Genomic DNA, 19,741 nt, shown 5'->3' on the forward strand with positions numbered 1-19,741 from the left:
AAGAAGCTCTTGAAAGCGGAAGAAAATTTCTCGAGAAAGAGAGAGTATAGAAGACGCAACAGCAAAGGTGTTCAAATGAGGAAGAAAGAGCATATTTATCAGATTCGGCGAAGATTTCAAAATCGTCGCACCGTTTCGAATCCCACCTTTTCAGGATTCAACGGCCGGATTTTACTGTCGCATTTAATGCAGTCACATGCAAGGCACGTCCCCTGACGTCAGCCTCCCCCGTACCTTTATCCAGAGTGCCGAAGTGACTCGCTTCGCCGAAGTGATTCACTTCGTCTTTCGGGGGGGGTAGTGATGGGGTACGAACTAAACAAGCCCAACAGCAGTGACGGCCCATCAGCCCAAAGCCCAAGGAAGAGTATGAGTTCGGCATTACCAAAGAGTTCGGAGGAGTTCGGCATTACCAAAGAGTTCGGCCTCAGCCTACAGCTCGGTAAAAGCCAACCAATCAAGCTCTGCTCTCAGGTCGGCATCAAGCTCTACTCTCAGATCGGCAACCAAAGCAGTTCGGTCTCAGTATTCGACCGAACAAGGAGTTAGTGGACCCATGCAGGATTTCCACAACTTCCAACACACCCACTGCCACGTGGCGTCAACTCAGGCCACGATCTTAGGCCATGACCTACACGACCTCCACGACCTAGAGTGATGATGTAAGCCACGATCTTAGTTCAATGTATAAATAGAACTTAGATCTGATAGAAAGAGGTTAGAATCTCTCTAGAGAAATAATCATATAGCAAGTCTGTGTTGTAAGCTGTAAGTCGCAGATCAAGCAATACAAACCTGCCCCCATTTCTCCCCGTGGACGTAGATTTACCTCAGTAAATCGAACCACGTAAAATTCTCTGTGTCGTAATTTATTTTTACGAGCATTTATCATTATCAAAAATTCGCGGAATCATCATAAACCAGGGTCGTGGGTGGCCGACTCCTAGTCTTATTTCTGTCTTTGACTATGCTTCAAATCAATTCCTCCAATCTCTATCCCTCTTCAATTATTATATACGCAGCATGGTACAAACAATATAATATATACCTATTCATTCTATATACCATAATTCCCTAGCTAGGCATATAATTATAAACATAGATCCATCGAGGACAACGAGCGAAATTTTGACAATCATACATTAATCATATTCACACCCACCAAATCTCCCTATTCTAAATTATACACTAGATAATATTTGTTGTGTTCTACAATCAGAGTCATATTTTGTTATTTTGTTATGTTCCATAATAAGAGTCACATTTCAATTTTCCATTAACTCATTTCACTCACATTCTATTATAAAATTAATATAAAAAATGGACATCATATTTCACTAATTTTTTCAATTCAATATTATTTACATTTTTTAAAATATATGTCCACGCCATATGTGACTGGGCACACCAAACGTGACTTTTATTATGGGATGAGGAGAGTAGTATTCCATTGATTATCTTGGATGTGACTTAATTTCTAAATCGTGTCATTTATTATGGAATGAAAGGAGTAGTATTCCATTGATTATGTTGGATGTGACTTAATATCTAAATCGTGTCGTATAGAATTAATCTTAGCTTATGAATTTTAGTTCTTTTATAATAGAACTAATCTCAAATAATTAAAGAAAATGTTGAAACAAGTCATAATCTAGTTGGACATGGACAGCAGCCCACTAAACAGTGTTGATTTGCATTTGCTAGTGGTTCTGGTTTAGTCTTCTCCGTGTTTGTAAATTGAGTAGTTGACGAGCCTAAACTCACCACACCGCCCTCAATAACTACTTCAACTACATAATATCTCACTCTCTCCTCCCTCATCCCTATCAGAATGATGCTGAGACTGCTGCTCCTAATCTCTCTCCTCTCTCTATCAGAATCATCAACCTGCACCAACACCTCAGACCGCGCCCTCCTCGCCAAGGCATTCGCCTCCGTCTCCGGCTTCAAACCTTCCTGGTTCTTCAACACCACCTGCTCCATCTCCCACATCAATCTCTCCTCCAGAAACCTCACCGGCGCCATCTCATGGAAACACCTCACAAACATCACCCACCTCCGCGCCTTAGATCTCTCCGCCAATCGCCTCACCGGCTCCATCCCACCTTCCCTATGGCTTCTCCCCAACTTAACCCAAATCAACCTCTCCAGCAACCGCCTCGGCGGCGCCGCCGGACTCCCTAAACCGGCCTCGCTCAACTCCTCGCCTCTCCAAAAAATCGACCTCTCCTTTAATAGGTTCAGAAACTTCACTTATCTATCCAATTTTCCTAATCTCACCTCTCTCAATCTTTCCGGTAATGATTTTCGAGTTGCGCTTCCGTTTTGGTTCACCAACCTAACTAATCTCGAAAAGCTCGACATATCCGGCTGTAATATTTCGGGGAGTTTAAGGCCGATTTCTGGTCTTAAATCCTTGAAATACTTGGATATTTCCATCAATCGTTTTACCGGTAATTTCCCGGCTGATATTCCGTCGTTAGTTAATCTGAGTTTCTTGAACGTCTCGTTCAATAACTTCTCGGGTTTTCTGAATTCAAAATACATCGACCGATTCGGCAATTCCTCCTTCATCCACGCCGGCAATCTCACCACCACCGCCGCAGCCACCGCCCCTGACTTGCATATAAAGCCCACTCTCCGCCACAAACCGCCGCCGCAAAACCAAGAAATAAACCTCGGCCCAATCAAGAAACCGAAACCCAGATCGAAAACTCGGAAAAGATTCATTCTTGCGGCGTCGGTAGCTTCATCCATCGCCGCCCTCGCCCTCGCCTCCGTGCTGGCGTGTTACGTGTGCAGAAAGAGGAGAAGAGCGAGGCAGAGCAAATGGTCCATCTCGACGCCGATCCAAACCCCGTTCAGAATGGAGAAATCAGGGCCGTTTTCGTTCGAAACAGAGTCAGGGTCGTCGTGGGTTGCCGACATCAAAGAGCCCACCTCCGCCGCCGTAGTCATGTTCGAGAAGCCACTGATGAACCTCACATTCAAGGACCTCATCGCCGCCACGTCACATTTCGGCAAGGAGTCCCTGCTCGCGGAGGGGAGGTGTGGGCCCCTCTACCGCGCCGTGCTGCCCGGTGACATCCACGTGGCGATCAAGGTTCTTGAGAATGCAAGGTGCCTCAGCCGCGACGACGCTGCCGCCATGTTTGAAGACTTTTCGAGGCTCAAACACCCTAATCTGCTGCCTGTCTCTGGCTACTGCATTGCAGGTAATTTTTTTTAACTTCAAATCTGTTTCAAATTTTCAATCAGGTACTACTGTTTTCTTTCTCTGTTTTTTGTATTATTGTCAACCAATACACATAATTAATTTTAACGTTTTCTTGAGCTACTACATTTAATGAGTTCACGTGAGATTTGGGAGCTTAGAAAATGCCAATACAAATATTCTTGCAGAAGCAAGATCAGATATGATTACAACTAGTAATAGATTTTCGTGATTATAGTCTTTGAAACTAGTGCAAGATTCAATTTTGGACTCTAAAAATTTCTACTTGGGCGCTTCGTAGTTGGTGTAGACTATTAAAGTCAAATTAGGAGATCTTGTGATTTCGGGATTTGTATTAAAACTTTCAATCTTTCAGGTTATTTTTCCTATTAATATAAAATTGTTAATGGCTGCGGATAATATTTGGATATTTGTGTATATAGCATGTGATTTTAGTGTTGATTTTGAAGTTAAAAAGGCGTTAGGACATGGACTGTTCATGTAACATAGGACGGTTGAAACATGACACTCGAATGCAAATTTAATGAGGTAGTTGGGTTTAATTCCGTTCCGTTGTGCGCAGGTAAAGAAAAGTTGGTACTGTACGAGTTTATGGCCAACGGCGATCTCCACCGTTGGCTGCACGAGCTCCCAACGGGGGCGCCCAACGTGGAGGACTGGAGCGCCGACACGTGGGAAATCCAAAGTGGGGCCCAACAAAGCAGCCCCGAGAAGATGGAGTGGCACACGCGCCACCGCATCGCTCTCGGGGTTGCGCGTGGGCTCGCCTACCTCCACCACGCCCGGTCGAAGCCCGTGGTGCACGGGCATCTGGTGCCGTCGAACATCTTGCTGGCCGATGACCTCGAGCCGCGGATCACCGACTTCGTGGCGAGCCAGGACCGATCCGGGGGGTCCACCGAGGATGATGTGTACAGTTTTGGGGTTGTGCTGGTGGAGCTGTTGACCGGTCAACGGGGCTCGGGCGACGCGGTGGATGGGGTGAGGAGGCTTGTGAAGGGCGGGGAGGGGGCGACCGCGCTCGACTCTAGGCTGAGGGGGTGTGGCGACTCGGTGAGTCAGATGGTGGAGTGCCTCCGAGTCGGGTACTTGTGCACGGCGGAGTCGCCGGAGAAGAGGCCGACCATGCAACAAGTTTTGGGCTTGCTTAAAGATATACATCCGACCCCCTTGGAAATGGTCTCAAGTCACGATTGAATTCAGATGTTTATTTTTTTTTAGATTTGAATTGCTATATTTAATCGAGCTTTCAATTATTTTGGCTTGTACATTACTCTATTTGATGGCTCAAGAAGATATTTTTCAACTCTTTTGCTAAAGTCACTATTTTATTCCGAATGGCATCGAGAGGAAATTGACAAAAATCAAAGTTCAAAAATATTACAAATACTAGTACTAGTACACATGCTAAGTAACTAACCATCATTTGTTTATACGCAAAGAATGTGAATGTGAACAATTATACATGAAATAAGTGGTAATAACAAGGGGCAAAAAAGGGAATTTCAGTACGAGTCATGAGACTCTGGATCAACATCGAATACTCTTTGGCATTTTTTCTGTCTTTATTCATTTTCTTTTTCTTTTTCTTTGTTTGATTGCTCTTTTTGTTGTTGTTTGTTTACATATATATGTAGCTTTAATCCTTTAAATTTATGATATTCCCTGAATTTATTCAAAGCTACAACAAAGCAATATTCCTCTGCGTACATTAAAGTGCATAACGACAATCTTTAGCAAAGAGTTTGGATCTAAATACCTTATATATATGGATGGGGACATTTTTTTATTGCTGGTTTTTATAGATGAAGAGAATGGACCATATTTCTTTGTTCCTAGTTTTGCTTTTTTCTTACTAGTGGGATACCCGCGGGTTGTGCGGAAAATTGTGAGATGATATTATTTGGTCTCAAATAAATATTTTAACACAAAATTAGATATCTCATATACGGTGGAACGTAAACATTTTCGTTTGGTTGGAACCATTATGGTATTGTATATATAAAGTAATTGTAATACCAGTAAAATTAATTGTATTGATTTTTTCTTTCTATCGTCACATCTAGGATTCTGACTTATATTTGCAATCATCTAGTAAATGAGTTGGAATTGAACTAAGACTTGCATTCATCGAGTAAATGAGCCGCATTTATTCTAGGTTTTCACTATCTAATAAATAAAATAATTATCAGTTTAGATGAAATGAGTTTATCTGAACGCAGAACTAAAATCTCAATCATTCAATAATCAATCATATAGTATATCTAAGGTGAGTACGTATTCTTGATGGATGAGTAATAGTAGGCATCGAATCTCAAAAGTTAAGAAATTTTCATGATAAGAGACCATTTGAGTTATAGGTAATGCTCATAAAGAGACATATTTCCAATATAAAAGAGTCAAAATTCGTAACAATCAAGCTTTGGATCCTTTTAAAGGACTAGTCGCGTATAAAGACTGGGTAAGGTCGGGTTGGTCAGACAAAAGGATCGAATTGAACAATTGAATGGATAAATTGACTTTATACTTTCAGTTTCACAACACAAAAATATGCACCAGTGATTACTGCTTACAGATTGTTTTATTGTCTCTAATATTAAGTCAACAGTACTAATATGGAAGCTAAGATGGAAGAGAACAAATGGAAAAAAGAACTTGAGAGATACTCTGACTTTTGGTATCTTGTCTATCTACAACTACATACCTTATAATTATCATTAAGCAAATCATAATTTATCATTAAACAAATCAAAATTTTCATCGTATTACCAAAGATAAAATGACAAAGGCCTCCCACTTTCCTTTGGCCATCCACAACGCTGTCACTAAATCGTCCTTTAAATTACTATTCGCGAGCCCCACTGTACTTTTATACTCCATCCCTTAACTAAGGGACGGAACCTGCAACTCTCCATCCCTTAACCGTTCCTTAAATTACTATTCATTCAATTTCATTTTTTATTTTTATTTCCAACCAAATTCAATTAAAAAACACACTTCATTAAAAATAAAATAAAAATACAACTTAAAATTCAAAAAAATAAAAAAAAATAATTAAAATCCTAAAAAAATAAAAATGACATAATTTAAAATACAATTTTATAGAAAATAAAAAAAACTACTCCGCCGGCAAATCATTCCCCGAAGGCAGTGGAGGTGCACTGAAGCCGTGAGGAGGCGGAATGCCAAGTTGTGTTGCCATAAATGTAATTCCGTCAAGCCAGGCTTGGTATTGGGCGGGCGTCATGCGGGAAGTGTCCGTCATTGTGGCGGTCATGTACATGACCATAAGAGAGTTGGGGGGTCCACCCGAGCCCGAGCCCGCCTGGCTTGATTCGGCTCGGCCCCTTCTCCCTCTAGCCGCCTTCGCCGCATTTCTCCCTTGCGGCCGACGGCGCCCACGGAAGAACCCCCGACATCGTCTGCCGGGGTCTCAACCTCCTGCGAGGCAAACTCTTGTGGCCCGCTGCCCGAACCGCCCTCACCAGACGAGTATTGGCCACTCGCGGTGTGCTTCGAGGTCAAGCCCGTGCTGGACCGCACACCGTCGGCCCACCTTTCCTCGTCCTTGGCGACCTCCCAAACATCGACATATTTGAATTGTTTGCTGGTGTCGTCGAAGTAGACCAGCAAAGCCGACCTCAGAATGTCGGCTCCCGTGGCTCCGCTTTGGTAATGAGCCGCTTCATTCTTGTGGATGGCGCAGAATCGTTTGACCTCTCTGTCGACTCGGTCAAAGTGAGCGCGGAGCATCTTTTATGTGCGGCGACGGGACCCCTTCGGCTTAATTTGGTGGTAGGCCTCAGTGACCTTTTCCCATAAGCACTTCCGGGGTTGTTGATTCCCGACGATGGGATCGTACGAGACGCTGATCCAGGCGTTGTACACCGCCAGCGTTTCTTTGGGGCCGTACGGATGCCGGCCTAGATCCTCTTCCTCATCGTCCTCGTCCGCCTCCGCCCTGGAGCTTCCAACGCCTCGGCCTTCTTCCGGAGTGGGTTCAACGGAATAATACTCCTGAATCTGGGATAATCCATGCGAATACCGCGGGGCGGAGGGACATGCGTATGCATCCACGTCAAAATTGGGTGGTTGGTACCCCCCAGCGTCGACGAACCCTGGGTGCTCGGCGTCGACGAACCAGAACCACCCAATGTGTTGTACATGCTCTCCCAGTCACCGAACGCGTTGAGATCCCACCCGCCGGAGCCGCTACCGCCGGAGTTTCCGTCGCCGGACATTTTGTGATGAGATGTTAGATGAAAATTGAAGAGGAATGGAGATGATTTGGGAGTATTTATAGAGTAAAAAAATAATTAAAAAAATGGAAAACGGCTATAAACGATAATATTATCGTTTTCCACTTTTTAAATTTTTTTTTAATTCGAATTTAAAAAAATGATTTATTGCGCCAGCGTGACGATGTCTACTCGCGGGCCGGCGAGTGGGCGTCACGCATGGCGCCGGGGCGCGCCACTTCGCCTCGGCGCGTGGCGAGACGTCTCGCCATTCGTCACGCCGTGACGGAACACGGAACGGGCTGGGGACGAGACGGGGCGCCACAACGCGTCACGCCGCCGTCTCGTTCCTTCGTGACGGAATACGGGCCACCCGCGTGACGCGTTGCGGGTGGCCTTATTCCCCTCGTTTAATCAGCAATAGCTCAGTAGTAAATAGGTGTATATAAAATAACTCTCTGGCTAGTTCAATCAGCAGATGATAATTTGAAGAGACGGTGCATGCCATATAATTGGCTACACATGAAGATTATATTGATACTCCATATGAGCATAGTAATGATTTTATAGGTAATGTCATCGTATATACATAAATTCTAATTTTCCTTTTGACAACATTAATTAATAAGTATAGTGGTGTAGTACTAATAATTTCCGTGCCTGTTGCACGTACTGTTTAAATAATACATTGAAGTATCTTACTTTACAAAGATGCAAGAACTTTATAAAGTCTAATAGTACTACGTATAATACTACGATAATTATACCATTTTATAACGATACACAGCTTTAATCAAATTCACGCATTTTTTTTATAATTTGTAATTCAAAAAGAAATAATCGAAGATCATTCCAATAATAATAATAAATGAAAAATTAAAAGCAACATCAGTAACTTCAGACTTAATGGCAGCCTTCTTCTGCTCACCATTTTAATAAACCCTTTTAAATGCTCACCATTTTATATCACAAGAAACGTGAAATGATATTTAAAATTTTAAATCGATTCAAAATTTTGAAAGTCTCTTGTTTTGATTGTTTGCCCATGTTTTCAATTTTGATTTCTCTTTTACATTATCGGTATTTTGACTATTTTCCAAACTTAATCATATTTAATCTTGATGGTACCAAGTACTATATCTTTTTATATTAACTTTTTAATGATGATATATATACTTGCAAGAAAGAATTTTATTATTATAAAATTTATAAAAAAAACTCATAAAGTCACAAACTACAAATATAAATCAAACAAATAATGACAACTTAGTTGGTAAAACACTTCTTTTTCTACCAATAGATTGTGGATCGAACCACCGGAGTTACAAAGACAAAATGAGAACAATGTATGTTTTTTATGAAAAGATATATCAAAACTAATGAAAAGCTAATCAATATATGAATCATGTGCCAGACTTTCAAGTCAAATAATGTTAGTTTTGGACAAATAATGTTATTTTCCATGAATGGCATACAAAATAGTATTGGAAAAAAGGAAAAAAGGAGACAACTATGTGTGTTTGATTGCATGATGGAAAAACGTCGGAGTCATTATGCCGTGTGGGGATTATGTTAATTCCCCTAATTTCTATTTACGACAAAATGGAGAAGTAAACATCGGGCAATACTTTGTAAGGATCATTTTCACTTTAATTTTTGTTTGCGTAATAAAACTTTCATTTATGCACATGTATATTGGGGTTGAATTTTTTTAGATGGCGTGTTGAATGATTGGTGGACTTTTATTTGGGCTTGTCTATTTCCTTGGCCCATGTGATGATTGAATTGGGCTTGGCCCAATACTTACTCCTCATACTCCAGATGCCGCCATGTGTACTCCCACCCGGATCAAGGCTCTCAGCCGTTGGATGGCGATGTGTGCTTGTTATGTGAGAGGTTAGACCTTTCGGTTCTTATCATTCACTCATTTACACTCTCTCACTTCTCTTGCGCTCTCTCTCGTTCTCCCCTTCTGCTTTCTTCTCCGACGGCTCTCCGTTGGTTCTTCTGATGATCTTGGACGGTTGAAAGTTCAAAGGATCTTGCTACAGTAACTAAGGAAGCAACCACTTCGGTTGCTGATGTGTTAGGCGAATTAGGGTGTGTAAGGGTTTTCTGGTGAGATCGTTCTCAGAGGTGATAGATCTGGTGCTGTGGAGCCTGTTGGTGCTGGAATCTGGAGTGTGAGGTTAATCACCTAAGGATTCAGTTGTGCTCCCTTGGATCTGTGTTCTTGAGAATAGGCTAGTGCTATCGACGGGTGTCTGAGCCGAAGCAGTGTGTTTCAGTGTGTTTGCTTTGTGTTTCAGTGTGTTTACTTGTGTAACCTTGTTAGAACCGTGAGGATCGGTTTCTTGTGTTACTGACTCGGTTGTTGAGTGTACAGGTGGAAGATACTGAAGCTTGAACAAGATTCGTATCTTGTGTAATAGTTAGACACCTATTCTGTATTCAATATTCAATTCCTTGTAATATCAGTCGCTTGGTTGGAGTTTGACTGAGCTCCCTCATAAAGAACAAAGAGGTCTTGGTAATTAGTGAATCCGATCTAAGTCTGATCCATACAGTGGTATCAGAGCCCTGGTTCAGGGGCTGGCCTGTGTGGCTCGGGGTTCGGTGGGTTGCGCTTGCAAGTTCTCCGATGTCTCTGCGTGAGCTCGACCAAGACCTGTGGTGACTTGGTGACCTGTAACATGGGGCACAAACATGTGGTCTTGGTCTGGTGGTCTTGGTTTGAGGGGAGGATTGTGGTGAAGTAAGCCATATCCCACATCGGAGAATGGACAAGAGTTGCAAGCATATAAATGAGCTACCCCAACTCCATTAGTATGTGGCCTTTTGGGGAGTACCCCAAGAGCAAAACCGTGAGGGCTTTGCCCAAAGCGGATAATATCAAACTAATGTGGAGTTCGGATGTGCACCACCGGGACCCATGGAGTATAACATAGCATTTGAGATGACTTGAAATCTTCGATTGTACTAATTAAATTGCGGTTTGTTGTTAGGACTGGATATTAAATAACCCATATTGGTAAATTGTCTATGAAAAAAGAACTTCCTCTATCCATTCAAATGGACTAAAATACCCTGCTGTTGTTTGTGTTGTAATGACTCACAATGTTATTCTGTAATTCATTTTTTTGTGTTTTAAGGTGCAGGTTGATGGGGTACGAACTAAACAACTAAACCCTAATGGCGAGCCCAATAGCAGTGACGGCCCATTAGCCCAAAACCCAAGAAAGAGTATCAGTTCGTCACGACCAAAGAGTTCAGTTCGGTTCGGCACAACCAAAGAGTTCGGTCGCAGCCTACAGCTCGGTAAAAGCCAACCAATCAAGCTCTACTCTCAGATCGGCAAAAGAACCAATCAAGCTCTACTCTCAGATCGGCAAAAGCTGATCGGCAAAGTTCAGCAGTTCGGTCTCAGTATTCGACCGAACAAGGAGATAGTGGACCCATGCAGGACCTCCACGACCTCCACTACACCCACGATCTATCTAGTGGTATGAAGCAGTTGTCAACCTGCAAGCCACGATCTTGGTTCAAATGTATAAATAGAACTTAGATCAGATAAACAAGGGTTAAGCTCTCTAGATATCGAATCTCATATAGCAAGTCAGTATTGTAAGCTGTAATCCAGATCAAGCAATACAAATTTGCCCTCCTTTCTTCCCGTGGACGTAGATTTACCTCAGTAAATCGAACCACGTAACTTTCTGTGTCGTGATCTATATTTATTACCTGCATTTATTACCATAAAAAATTCGCCAATCATCACTGGCGCCGTCTGTGGGAACCAGAGAACCAAATCTGTGATAAAAGCGAGTTTTTGATCCTCTTCCACCAAAAAAATGCATACCAGATCACATAATACCCGTGCTTCCGTCCGTGATAACCATGGGGAAGCTAGTCCAACCCGTCGGTCTGGAAAACAGCCTCGTGAGAAATCTGTCTCCAGTCCTCACGGTGAAGGAACAAGCCACTCCAGAAGTCATCGCACCGAGTCTTCCCAGCAGCCCGATTTGAACGAGGCTGTCAAGTTGTTTTTGGCCGAGAAGCAGGATGAATTCTTAACATTCCTGCAAACAGGCCAAAAGCCGGAGACGAAAACGGCGGATTCTCCCTCTCCATCCAGACATGAAAGTCACTACCGCAGTAGTGTCGCATCTCCCCGGAGAAAGAATCCTCACCACCGACATGTTCCTCTTCCTCCTCGTTACCGGAATCACAGGAGAACTCCATCTCCACCATACCGAAGAGATGTCGGGTTCGCCATGTATGGAGCGCTGAAGACTCCATTCTCGGATGATATCACCCGAACTCCGTTGCCGCAGAATTACCGAACTCCGTCAATGACTTATGACGGGTTAGTGGATCCTCATGATTTCTTGGGACGCTATCAGTATAATATGGCGAACCAAGGTCTCAATGAGGTTCACATGTGTAAGCTGTTTCCCGAGCTGCTCATCGGGAACGCAAGGAGGTGGTTTGATAGCCTCCCTCAAGGCAGCATTAGATCTTACAGAGATCTAATGGATGCTTTTCATAGGAGATTCTTCCAGAAAGCGGAAGCCCGAATCACTTCGGCTCAGCTGCTTTCTATTCGTCAAGGTCGCGATGAAAAAATTAGCGACTTCATGACGAGGTTCCACAAGGAATGCCTACAAGTAGATGATCTCAATGATCTACTTGTCATTTCGGCATTCCAAAATGGAATACTGCCAGGAGCTCTCTACAGGAAGCTCGTTGAATGCAGTCCGCAAACAGCTCAAGAGATGTGGGACATTGCGGACCAGTTTTCTCGTGCCGATGAGGCAGACCGTCGAAAACGGTCTTTAGACAGCTCATCTAGAGGAGACAAAAAGAAGCCCGATCATAGCGATCAGAGGCTTCCTCGCCGAACTCCTTTTGAAAGAATTCAAAGGGCACCGGTACAAGGCAGATTGGGACCACGTCTCGATCTTGAGAAACCGCCCGCTCAGTTCGTACCATTGAACAAGTCGAGAGCGGAAATTTTCGAACTGCATTCCGATATGTTCGAAAAGCCAAAGCGGATGACGAAATCGGCCGCGCGCCGAAGTCAGGATAATTACTGCTCCTTCCATCAAGACCACGGTCACGATACCGAGGAGTGCCGACATTTGGCTGCAGGTATTGATGTTCTTGTGAAAGCAGGGACGTTAAAAAAATACCAAAGCAAGCAGCCGAAAAAGAACAAGAAGCAGAGAGGTGCGAACTGCGCTCCTCAGGATCTGAAAAGGCAACAAGATCCCGAAGACGATGACGAGCCGCAATATGATGGAGTAATCCAGACTATTGACGCTCTCCCAGCCGGGAAGACTAAATCGTCCCTGAAGTCAGAGCGCAGAGGCTTCAATCGAGAGGAGCCAACGCATAAAAGGCTGAAGCAGGACGAAGTGATTACATTTTCAGATGCCGATCCCGTCCCGGCCATCTCTCCTCATCAAGACGCCATTGTCATTCAAGCCGGAGTGGCAAACAAACTGATCCACAGAGTGTTCATGGATACAGGAGCGTCAGTTAGCATTCTTTTTAAAGAATGTTTCGATAAACTGGAAGTGGATCCAGCTCGGCTCAGTCCGGCTCCGCTTCCTCTGAAAAGTTTCGCCCAGGAGGACACCCGCCCTGAAGGTATTATCAGCCTTCCGATTACGGTGGGAAGAGCGCCTACAAGCTCCAGTACGATGATCGAGTTCTTTGTGGTAAAAGCTCGGTCCCCGTACAACATTATACTGGGAAGAGACTGGCTCAACACAGTTCGGGCCATTTGCTCTACTTATCACCTCACCATCAAGATCCCCACTAAAGGAGGGATAGCGGTCATCCGAGGTGATCAAAAGAGAGCAAAAGAGTGTTTGCAGATTGCGCTTAAAAGTGCCGAGCAATCAGATCGGCACCATCAAGCATAGCAATCACAGCAGCCGGAGTCAGAGGCAGGCGAAATGACCGAAGTCACACCGGAGCCGAACTCGATGGAAGTTCGGTTATATGAAGATGATCCATCCAGAACGGTGAAGATCGGTTTCGCGGGAACACCTCTACTCCGGGAAAAGACCATCCAGCTCCTCAAAGAGTACAAAGACGTCTTTGCGTGGTCGCCGTTGGACATGACCGGAGTGCCCCCCGAGGTAATTACACATCGGTTAAATATTGATCCTTCAGTCCGGCCTATAAAACAGAAGCAAAGACTCTTTGCGGCAGAAAGAAGTCAAGTCATCCATGACGAAGTCCGCCAATTACTGAAAGCGGATGTGTTATTTGAAGTGAAATATCCTTCTTGGGTGGCCAACCCTGTGATGATCAAGAAAAAAGAGGGAGGATGGCGGATGTGCATAGATTTTACCGATCTAAACAAGCACTGTCCTAAAGATTGCTATCCCCTTCCGAACATAGATAAAAAAGTAGAAGCTTTGATAGGCTTCGAAATTTTTTGTTTTCTTGATTTATACAAAGGATATCACCAAGTTTTAATGGATGAGAGTGATGCTTCAAAAACGGCTTTCATTACTGACTTCGGCATTTTTACTTACAAAAAGATGCCATTCGGTTTAAAGAATGCCGGAGCCACATATCAAAGGATGGTTGACAAGCTATTTCGGCATCTAATCGGAAAAGAGGTTGAAGTGTATGTTGACGACATAGTCGTTAAAAGCAGAAGCACTTCGGAGTACGAAGACAATCTCAAGTCCACTCTCGACGTGCTCCGAAAAGCCAACCTCAAACTCAATCCCCAAAAATGTACCTTTTTGGTAGATTCGGGAAAGTTTCTAGGTTGTTGGGTTTCAAAGGAAGGACTCAAGGCAAATCCGCTAAAAGTTCAAGTTGTTCAGAACATGGCAACGCCGAAGTCCATACATGATGTGCAAAGGCTAACTGGATGTCTAGCCGCACTGAATAGATTCCTTTCCCAAGCAGCCGAAAAGCAAATGCCGTTCTTCAATGTGTTGAAGAAGGCACCAAAGTTTGAGTGGGGAGTCGAGCAGAAAAAGGCTTTTGACGAGCTCAAAAGTTATTTAGCCGAGCTTCCTATTCTCTCTGCTCCAACCGAAGCCGAAGTAATATTCTTATACTTAGCGGCATCAGATCAAACCATTAGCGCGGTGCTTGTACGAGAAGAAGGCCTAAAGCAGCTTCCCATCTACTTTACAAGCCGAGCATTAAGAGGTCCAGAAACAAGGTATCAACCTCTGGAAAAAATTGCTCTGGCATTAGTAAATGCAGCAAGGAGACTGCGGCCATATTTCTATGCTCACAAGGTATGCGTCTTAACCGATCTTCCACTTCGGCAAGTTTTGACTAAGCCTGAAGCATCAGGCAGAATTGCCAAGTGGGCCATAGAGCTGGGAGAACACTCAATAGAATATCTACCTCGGAAAGCCATCAAGGGACAAGCCTTGGCAGATTTTCTTGCAGAGGCAAAGTTCGATCAAGCAATCCCTGTTATTGCCGAACAGAAAAATCCTGCCAATGACGAACTAACACAGCCCCAGGAATCCGAAGTAGAGCCGCCGGACTGCTGGAGTGGATTCGTAGATGGAGCTTCGAATAAGACGGGAAGTGGAGCTGGTATTCTACTTATCGCTCCCGACGGACACGAGGTAACTTATTCACTTCGGTTCTTATTCCCAACTACTAATAACGAAGCCGAATACGAAGCCCTCCTTGCCGGACTTCAATTAGCGCAAAGTCTATTTGTCAAATCTCTCAAAATCCATTGTGATTCACAAGTCATAGTGAATCACATGCTGGGTACAAGTGAAGCCCGAGATGAGAGGATGAAAAAATACTTGGACAAAGCGCAAAGCATTAGCCGAAGTTTCTCTTATTTTCGGATAATCCGCATTCCCAGAGCGGAAAACAGCCGAGCAGATACTTTAAGTAAGTTGGCCTCATATCCGAGCTCAAAGGTGGAGGAATTACTACACCGAAGCATTGATGAAGCTGAGGTACATTCAGTAACCAGCTCGCCGAACTGGATGACGCCGATCTTACAGTATCTAGATCAAGGACAACTGCCCGAGGATAAGAGAGAAGCTCGGAAAATCACATGCCGAGCACTTCGGTATGAACTTCATGAAGGAGTCCTATACAGAAAGTCCTACCTTCAACCGTTATTGCGATGTGTAGGACCAGAAGAGACGGACTACATCCTTAGAGAAGTTCATGAAGGATCTTGCGGTAGCCACATCGGAGCTAGAGCTTTAGCTAAAAAAGTTCTGAGATGGGGATATTATTGGCCAACTTTGGTACAAGAAGCAGTGCAGCTCGTCAAGACATGTACGAAGTGCCAAATCCATGCAAATATCCCAAGGATGCCGCAGACCGATCTATGTGCTATGCAAAGCCCTTGGCCTTTTATGCAATGGGGCATAGACATAGTAGGACCACTACCACAAGCTCCTCGGCAAATGAAATTCCTTATCGTTGCCGTGGATTACTTCACGAAGTGGGTGGAGGCTGAACCATTAGCTACGATAACGAGCTCGAAGGCATTGGATTTTGTCTGGAAGAACATAGTTTGCCGATTTGGCATACCCCATATCCTCATTTCGGATAATGGGACTCAGTTCACCGACAAGACATTCAAGAATTGGTGCCAAGAGCTGAATATTCAACAGCGGTTCACTTCGGTCTCCCACCCACAAGGTTTAAAAGGTTTAAAAGCTCGGTTAGAACAAGCCAAAGGACAATGGGTAGAAAATCTTCCTCAAGTCCTATGGTCTTACCGAACTACACCAAAAACCTCAAACGGTGAAACTCCGTACAGTCTGGTGTACGGCACTGAAGCCGTGATTCCGGTTGAGATCGGCATACCCAGTCCCCGAACTCTTAATTTCTCAGCAGAACTGAATGAGGACGGACTGAGAGCCGAACTAGATCTTGCCGAAGAAAGAAGAGAATTGTCCTGCATAAAAGCAGCCAAGTACAAGGAGCAAGTAGCCCGGTATTATAACCAAAGGGTGAAAAAGCTGCAATTTCAAGTGGGAGATCTCGTCTTGAGAAACAATGAAGTAAGCCGAGCAGAAAAGCTGGGCAAACTCGAACCCACATGGGAAGGTCCATATCGGGTGTCAGAAGTCCTCGGCAAAGGGTCTTATAAATTGACTCACATGTCAGGAGAACAAGTACCCCGAACATGGCACATTTCCAACCTCAAGAAGTTCCATTTGTAAGAGACAGTCCGGTCAGTCAGTCTTGTGTCTAGTTCGGTCCTAGGGGTATGTGCTTTCTTTGTTTTTTACTTGTTTTTTCATGCTTGTCGTTTTATAAAAGTTTAAAACCTTTTTCGTCTTTTTTATTTGTCTTTATGTGCGTTGTCTCTCTATGTGCGTGTCGTCTCTTACAAATGTTACTGAGGTATCTTGTTCTTTAAAGGCTGATCCCCTTTTTAGAACATGTATTAAAGACAATTGTGAGTCCAAGCTTCTCAGGAAGATACAAGACTCCACAATTCAGCTTAAGAAACAAGCAGTTCGTCTGAAACGAACTGCAAAAAGGGAAAGTCCGATCCGAGCGATAAAACTCGCCAAATTAGGACAAAGGGAAAGTCCGATCCGAGCGATAAAACTCGCCAAATTAGGACACAAACCAAGTCCGGTCAAAGAAGATTTTACTTCATAAGACCACTTCGGTTAACAAAGGGAAAGTCCGATCCAAGCGATAAAACTCGCCAAATTAGGACACAAACCAAGTCCGGTCAAAGAAGTTTATTTCATAAGACCGAGGACTAAGTCCGGTCAAGGAAGTTTACTTCATAAGACCAAGGACGAGTCCGGTCAAAGAAGTTCACTTCATAAGACCAAAGACGAGTCCGGTCAAAGAAGTTTACTTCATAAGACCGAGGACGAGTCCGGTCAAAGAAGTTTACTTCATAAGACCGAGGACGAGTACAATAAATGAAATAAAAAATCGCTGAACTGTAAGTACGCAGTGATAGAAGCGAAATAAAATCGCTGAACTGTAAGTACGCAGTGATAGAAGCGAAATGAAAAAAAATTTCATTTATTAAGTCTTGTTCGGCATACAACTCCGCTGCCCTACGAGAAGGCGTTACGCTATTACAAAGGACTATTCTACTGTCCACGGTTGCTAAAGTTGAGCCACCTATTCAAAAAATCCTCGTGAAGCCGAGTTCAGGCGTTCCGGGCAGCTGAAGAATAAGCAGGTCGACGAGATGCTCTGATCGACCTACCGCCTCTTCCCTGAGTCCGGGAAGTTCTGGCACCTCGGCGGCGAAGAGTCTCTTCACGAAGCATTTGTTGATCTTGCTCACTCATAATCACAGCTCCTCTACGAACTTCAGTCCGTCCTTGTCTTGACGTTTCCGGTTGCTCCTGAGTCCGTTCTCGTCTTGACGTTTCCGGTTGCTCCTGAGTTCGTTGCTGATTTGGAGTAGGATTTTGAGCAAGTGGATCAGAGGTTTGAGCTGGAGTGTGAGCATCTGTTGGCGGGAAATGCCTAAGGAATCTCTCGATTGAAGGACGCCGGGAAAGAATGATGTCGTACCGAGAAGCCCAGCGCCGCAATGATTTCACAACTTGTTGGCAAGCCGAGCTCTCCAGCGCATTGTTCCTCCGGAGTACATGAAGCTCCTCCCACAGTTCATCAACTTGATTCTGAACTTCAGATATGCTCATTCCCCCGCGTCCGCAGATGAAATCCTCATATGCAGTCCTCTCAGCGACGGCAGTATTCAGTTCGGCCTCCAGATCTTTCCTTATGGACTCTAAGTCCTTATTGTCAGACTCCAGCTCCACTGAACGAGCCAAGAGTTCGTCATTCTTCATCTGGTCCTCTATGGCTTTTTTCTCAGCTTCGTTTAAAGCCGAAGAGTATAGCCGCTTCCAGTGAGGTACCTCCAGCTCCTTAGAGTTAAAGAATACAAAGCAGCTAGGTCAGTTCGGCATTTCAGCTTACCGAGCAGGCAGTAAACCACAACAGGAGTAAAAGAGATCAAGAAAAGCCATACGAAGACACGAGTGTAGAAAGAAAATTTTTTCATTCATAAGAAAAAATTTTTTTTACACAAGGAGGGCTTCAAGGCCATTTTACAAGAAGGAAGAAAGAAACTAAACTAAGAGAAGGGAGATGAAATCATACTCCGCCAGTTTCATCTCCGGCTCCCCTCCGGGTTTCAGCTTCTCCCTCCTTGTCCACCTCGGCTTCAGCCTCAGCCTCCCTACTCCCCCCAGCCTGCTCGGCGCCCCCATAGCCGATCTGCTGCACCTCCTGCTCGGCCTGCCCGTCGCCGGTCTGCCGATCCGGCTGCTCGGTCTCCTTGCCGGCCTCGTTTTCCTGCTCACCCTCTCCTTGGAAAATTGGAGCGGGTGAAACAGGTCCCAAGGAGGCAAAGATGGCCTCCATGTTCTCGTCCCGGTCAGCTCGGCAATTACGGACTCGGTCAGCAGAAAGCAGGACCGAGGAAGACGCGAGCTCGTCAAGGAGCGGCAGACTCTGGAGACGAGCTGCAATTTCTCGGCCATACAGCGGAAGGACGACTTCGGGTCCCTGCTCAGCATTATCGGTCATCAGTTTCAGCAGATCACCGACAAAGGCCGAAAATTGATTGCTCAAAAAGAGTTTCTCCGCGAAAGCACGGAGAGCCTCCCCTTGGGCAACCACGGCAGCAGCCTCCCTCTGTTTCGACTGCTCTCTCTGGATAATGAGCTCGTTTTTTGCCCGCTGTGCCTCATCCTGAGCCGAGATCCTAGCAGCCCTTGCCTTCTCAAAGTCTGCCCTAGCCTGTTCGGCCTGGTGACGAGCAGCAGTCAACTTCCTCTGCATCTCAGCATAGTCGCTGGACGCTTTAGAGAGTTCAACTGCGACGAGCTTGCTGAGCATATCGTTCCTCTGAAAATGGAAAAAGGAAAAAGTCAACCGAGGGGCCACAAAAAATACAGGAAAAAAGCAAGGCCAGAAAATCAAGAAGAGAATTCACCTCGGCGAAGTCCGTGGGCCATAAAAAGGGCTCACAGATATGTTCCGAAGGAGGCGCCAAGACCACGTCTTTCTCTGGCGCTCTTGGGGGCTTCTGAAGCTTCGCCTTCCCCTTTGCCGAAGTCGACTCCGGCTTCTTTGGATCCGAAGAGGTCTTTTGCCTCTTCGGATTCTTCTCGGCATCAGACGCCGAGCTGGTGGTTTTCGGCCTCTCCGGTTCCTTAGATTCGGAGGATTTGCGACCGAGCTTGTTTAGCAAGTTCACTGCCAAAAAGCAAGAAAACAAGGTTAGTTTTCGTCGTCAAGGCAG

The 19,741-nt window shown here is 44.7% G+C and overlaps 1 protein-coding gene across 1 annotated transcript; it reads left to right on the forward strand.

Moving 5' to 3' along the window:
* Positions 1-1,750: 1,750 nt before the first annotated feature.
* LOC121742306 (calmodulin-binding receptor kinase CaMRLK) lies at positions 1,751-4,554 on the forward strand. The gene is made up of 2 exons (XM_042135414.1): positions 1,751-3,215; positions 3,798-4,554. Exons 1-2 carry the CDS (start codon positions 1,832-1,834, stop codon positions 4,430-4,432), a joined length of 2,019 nt encoding a protein of 672 aa, XP_041991348.1. The 5' UTR covers positions 1,751-1,831; the 3' UTR covers positions 4,433-4,554.
* The last annotated feature ends 15,187 nt before the right edge of the window (positions 4,555-19,741 follow it).

The sequence above is a fragment of the Salvia splendens genome, chromosome 7 (assembly GCF_004379255.2).
Source record: "Salvia splendens isolate huo1 chromosome 7, SspV2, whole genome shotgun sequence".
Lineage (NCBI taxonomy): Eukaryota > Viridiplantae > Streptophyta > Magnoliopsida > Lamiales > Lamiaceae > Salvia > Salvia splendens.

Bases quoted from the DNA above. Each gene is read 5' to 3' on its own strand.
- LOC121742306 (XM_042135414.1), top strand. From the start codon at position 1,832: ATGATGCTGAGACTGCTGCTCCTAATCTCTCTCCTCTCTCTATCAGAA. The intron at 3,216-3,797 runs GTAATTTTTTTT...CGTTGTGCGCAG, and splicing joins CTCTGGCTACTGCATTGCAG to GTAAAGAAAAGTTGGTACTG.